Source organism: Oncorhynchus clarkii, chromosome 19 (assembly GCF_045791955.1).
Source record: "Oncorhynchus clarkii lewisi isolate Uvic-CL-2024 chromosome 19, UVic_Ocla_1.0, whole genome shotgun sequence".
Classification (NCBI taxonomy): domain Eukaryota; kingdom Metazoa; phylum Chordata; class Actinopteri; order Salmoniformes; family Salmonidae; genus Oncorhynchus; species Oncorhynchus clarkii.
Genome location: NC_092165.1, coordinates 56,128,224 through 56,133,627, shown reverse-complemented (window position 1 = coordinate 56,133,627; position 5,404 = coordinate 56,128,224). Strand labels below are relative to the sequence as shown.

At 45.3% G+C, this 5,404-nt stretch overlaps 1 protein-coding gene across 1 annotated transcript in view; it reads right to left on the bottom strand.

The window, feature by feature from the left end:
- Positions 1 to 2,684: 2,684 nt before the first annotated feature.
- LOC139375397 (connector enhancer of kinase suppressor of ras 1-like) overlaps positions 2,685 to 5,404 on the bottom strand; it is an 81,843-nt gene continuing 79,123 nt past the window's right edge. Inside the window, exon 20 of the mRNA XM_071117141.1 lies at positions 2,685 to 3,195. Within this exon, the coding sequence (XP_070973242.1) occupies positions 2,806 to 3,195 (390 nt within the window). The 3' untranslated portion in view covers positions 2,685 to 2,805. The remainder of the gene's footprint in view (positions 3,196 to 5,404) is intronic.

Here is a 5,404-nt window from a genome sequence, read left to right as displayed (position 1 = left end):
TGTTCCAGTGGTGTAGCGCAGTTTCTCGGGGCCCTCCCAAGGTACGAGCAAAAACATGACATGAGGCAGAGCAAAACATTTTATACATAGTGATCCTGTTAAATTACTTAGGAAGTATATAAAACTCGCTAAGTACAAATCTAATTCCTAATTCCATCGTTTTATAGATCATCTCATGCTATTTTACACATTGCCATGAGGCTGAGAGGAGATTTTGCATTTTTAAAGCTACACTACATGGCCAAAAGTATGGATAAATTAAAAGTACGGATAAATTAGTGGATTTGTCTATTTCAGCCAGACCTGTTGCTGACAGGCGTATAAAATTGAACACACAGCCATGCAATCTCCATAGGAAAACATTGGCAGTGGAATGGCCTTACTGAAGCGCTCAGTGACTTTCGACATGGTATCGTCGCAGGATACCATCTTTCCAACTAGTCAGGTCGTCAAATATCTGCCCTGCTAGAGTTGCCCCGGTCAACCGTAAGTGCTGTTATTGTGAAGTGGAAATGTCTAGGAGCAACAACGGCTCAGCCGCGAAGTGGTAGGCCACACAAGCTCACAGAACGGGACCGCCGGGTGCTGAAGCACTCGGTTGCACCATTCACTACAAGTTCCAAACAACGTCAGAACTGTTGGTCGGAGGATCCATGAAACGGGTTTCCGTGGCCGAGCAGCCGCACACAAGCCTAAGATCACCGTGTGCAATGCCAAGGGTCGGCTGGAGTGGTGTAAAGAGCGCCGCCATTGGACTCTGGAGCAGTGGACACATGGAGTGATGAATCACGCTTCAAGGTCTGGCAGTCAGACAGACAAATCTGGGTTTGGCGGATGCCAGGGGAACGCTACCGAATGCATAGTGCCAACTGTAAAGTTTGGTGGAGGAGGTATAATGGTCTGGGGCTGTTTTTCTTGGTTCAGGCTAGGCCCCTTAGTTCCAGTGAAGGGAAATCTTAACGCTACAGTGTACAATGAAATTCTAGACGGCTCTGTGCTTCCAGCTTTGTGCCAACAGTTTGGGGAAGGCCCGTTCCTGTTTCAGCATGACAATGTCCCCGTGCACAAAGCGAGGTCCATACAGAAATCGTTTGTCGAGATTCGGTGTGGAAAAACTTGACTGACCTGCACAGAGCCCTGACCTCAACCCCATCGAATACCGTTGGGATGAATTGGAACACTGACTGCGAGCCAGGCCTAAATCACCCAACATCAGTGGCCCGACCTCACTAATGCGCTTGTGGCTGAATGGAAGCAGCAATGTTCCAACATCTAGTGGAAAGCCTTCCCAAAAGTGTAGGCTGTTATAGCAGCAAAAGGGGGGGACCAACTCCATATTGATGCCCATGATTTTGGAATGGCCATGTATGTAATTTTCTGTAATTTCACTAAGTAATAATTCATGGTTTATGACGTGTTCATATGCTATCTGGGGGGGCCCGACCTCCGCCCCCCCCCCCCCACCCGCCTTGTGGGGGCTGCATGCTTCTTGAATGACAAACTGTTTGCAAATGAATGTGTTCATCACTTGTTCTTTACTGCATTTGACACAGGCTCAGCCACCAGTGAGGATCCTTACTGCTCAGAATATATTGAATCAATATATTCAAGATGCATTGGGAAAACTAAGCTTTCACACACACACACACACACACACACACACACACACACACACACACACACACACACACACACACACACACACACACACACACACACACACACACACACACACACACACACACACACACACACACACACACACACACACACAGAGAGAGAGGTCTGGGAACAGTCTTACATGTTAACCTAATCAGGTTAAAATAAACAATGATTGTCTTTGATCTATAATAACTATAATAACTATGTCATAATGTTGTCCATCAGGCAAGATCGTAACTTATTCTGTGCAAAAATATATACAATCTACGTTTAAAAAAGTACAATACATTTTGTTACGTGACATTTAACATTCTATGTACATAAGAGGCATACAACACGGATATAATTTACCTTTAAATCTCTTTTAAAAATCTTAGCCAAAGATATGTAACAGTAGAAAAGACAGTCCATAACATCCCATGACTACAGTATATATCTATCAACACAGAGGGACACTTGAAAAAAAAAAGTTTTTTTGTCATATGAACACCGTAACTTGAATTCTGAAAGTTTGGCGTGATACAATTGGCTTGGAAAGACAACCCCTGTCTTTCCTACATCAACAACAGTCAAAAACTATTTAAAACAAAACCCCTGAGGGCCCAGTGTTTATCCTGACCACATTACCTGACCAGGAAAAACGCCATAAGAAATCACAGCGATAACTAGAGTCATGAATCACTGCTCAAACTAGAGTCATGGATCACTGCTCAAACTAGAGTCATGAATCACAGCAATAACTAGTCATGAATCACAGCGATAACTAGTCATGAATCACAGCGATAACTAGAGTCATTAATCACAGCGATAACTAGTCATGAATAACAGCGATAACTAGTCATGAATCACAGCGATAACTAGAGTCATGAATCACAGCGATAACTAGAGTCATGAATCACAGCGATAACTAGTCATGAATAACAGCGATAACTAGTCATGAATCACTGCTCAAACTAGAGTCATGAATCACAGCGACAACTAGAGTCATGTATCACAGCAATAAATAGAGTCATGAATCACAGCGATAACTACAGCTATGAGTTTTCCCTGGTTAGGTCATATGGTTGATGAAAACTCCATGCACTAACCATACATATCTGATGGTAAGTAGGGAAACCACCATCAGATCAGTTCAGTGGCGTCTCATATGTAGAAGTAATTCTCTCGGCTAGCAGGACTAGCTAAGTCGTCTGTGCTTCTCTCTGCAGTCACTGACTGCTCTGACTCTACATCAGAGCCGCCTGCTGTCTTCATCGTACTTGACAACGATGGCTCCGCATCTACCAGCATCTCCCCGTCGCCAAGGCTCAGTTCACACGCGGCCTCTGTTTCCACGGCAACCACCTCCACCATTTCCCCAGAAGACGATCCAGGGGGCGTGTCCTTTGTCTTGGCATTAGCCCATTGGACAGCCAGTTTCTCGATCTCCAGGTGTAAGTCTTTGTTATGTTCTTTCCACTGGCGGTACTTCTGGGACGTCAGCTCAGAGTCCTCCAGCACCTTGTTGATGAGTTGGAGCTCTGCCTCTTTATCCTAGAAGCAAATTGAGAACAGATGGCCATTTACATTAACAAAAATTCACAGAAAGTTCACACAATGAATGGAGACTGAGGGACAGTGCAAAAAAATCCCAGTGTTCAGTGTTCATATTAGGAGACTATAGCTAAGGCCAGAAGTTTCCCCTGGCTACGGGACCTGGGGCCAGTCAGGGTGCAACTCAATATTAGGAAGGTGTTCTTAATGTTTGGTACCCTCAGTGTAACTGTTCCTTTCCCAACGTTCTAGGCCGGAGGGGAATAACCCACTTGGGGAAAGAGGTCTTCCTTCAAAGACGACCTAATTTAGAGTAGAACATTGGTTGAAGGCCACACTACTTGGAGAGAGGACACTTGTATGAAAGAACACAATGAAGGGCATAACGTCAGTCAAAGAAAGGTGAGACTACCTGTGGACAGAATCCCCATATGGTGCACTTAGAACAATAAATCATCATTTATTACACTTTCATAGCACTATTCATAACATAAATACATCTCAAAGGGCTGTAAAAGCAACAAAAAACAAGCTATTTAAAAACAACATCATCACTAATCATCATGATCGACGGTCAAGAGACAGAATGTTGAGAAAGTTCCTGGTTTGAGCGAGGTCAGCGGAGGGAGGAGGAGGTCAGCGGAGGGAGGAGGAGGTCAGCGGAGGGAGGAGGTCAGCGGTTTGAGCGAGGTCAGCGGTTTGAGCGAGGTCAGTGGAGGGAGGAGGAAGTCAGCGGAGGGAGGAGGAGGTCAGCGGAGGGAGGAGGAGGTCAAAGGGGCGAGCCAGGAGCAGCACGTTGTCATCCGTGTTTCGCCACCCACGCCGTCTGAGGCCTCGTCGTAGGACTCAGTCAGATGAAGTTAGAGTTCTGTACTAGACATTGGACTTCACGACTACCAAAATGCAGCAGCCCACTTGGATGAGTCTACAGCAGTCATGAGGTGCCAGGAAGCACACCACACTTCAATGGTAATTCAGGAGTAGCCTTATATCTTACATGCTGACCACAACGCTCGCGTTGCAAAATAAATGTACACATGCATGTTAGATTACTCGTTGGTTATTACGGCATTGTCGGAACTAGAAGCACAAGCATTTCGCTACACTGGCATTAACATCGGCTAACCATGTGTATGTGACAAATAAATTAGATTTTGATTTGATATTCAATCATTTCATCCAAACTGCTTGACGCGCTGCAAGTCCCGCCTCTCCCATCTCCTCATTGGTTTTTAGGAGCATATACCCACGTGGGTGATTGAACGATGAACTGAGGTTTACACTCCAGTCCAGTTGGGTGGTGGTAATGCACCTTAAAGTTAGTTGCTGACCGCCATATAAAGTCCATAGAAGAAGAAGATCCACCATCTTTGGTCTCAACTCTAGGTGTGTAATGGAAATGTGGTTACTGAACTGTTAAACACTGTCCCCATTTCTTACTGTCGCTGGCGAGGGGTTCATGCTGATTGTACAGAGATTGTGACAGCCAGTTTAATGGCATCCTTTGACAGGGCAAGAACAAGATGTATGTCAGGAAAAGTGCAGTATTATCATGAGGAGACTTATATTTGGAATAAGGAGGAGGAATGGAGGTTAAAAAAAGACAGAGAGACAGAGAGAGAGAGACAAGAGACAGAGAGACAGAGAGAGAGAGACAGAGAGAGACAGAGAGACAGAGAGACAGAGACAAGAGACAGAGAGACAGAGAGAGAGAGACAGAGAGAGACAGAGAGACAGAGAGACAGAGAGAGAGAGACAAGAGACAGAGAGACAGAGAGAGAGAGACAGAGAGAGACAGAGAGACAGAGAGAGAGAGACAAGAGACAGAGAGACAGAGAGACAGAGAGAGAGGGAGACAGAGAGAGAGAGAGAGAGAGAGAGAGAGAGAGAGAGAGGGGAAGGAAGAGGGTGAACTTGAGTCAGTTAAAAATGATGGGAAAAAGGGGAGATGGTTTGTTAAAGAAGAATGGTAGAAAGTGTAAGCAGAGTGAGTTGAAGACAGGAGTAGAAATAGAAGTGAATGAAGGTGAAGTATGAGGTGGTAGGTGCCCGAGGGTTCTCGGAGCCCGAGGCTTGCACCGAGGGTCAGGATAAAGATGAGTCTGTGATTGTAGGACTGAAGTTTTTGGGAGAAGTGGACCCTTGACCTTTGACTGATCCATTTGTGGTTTAAGGGCGGGTGAAAACAGAGTTGGGTGCTGTGGAATCG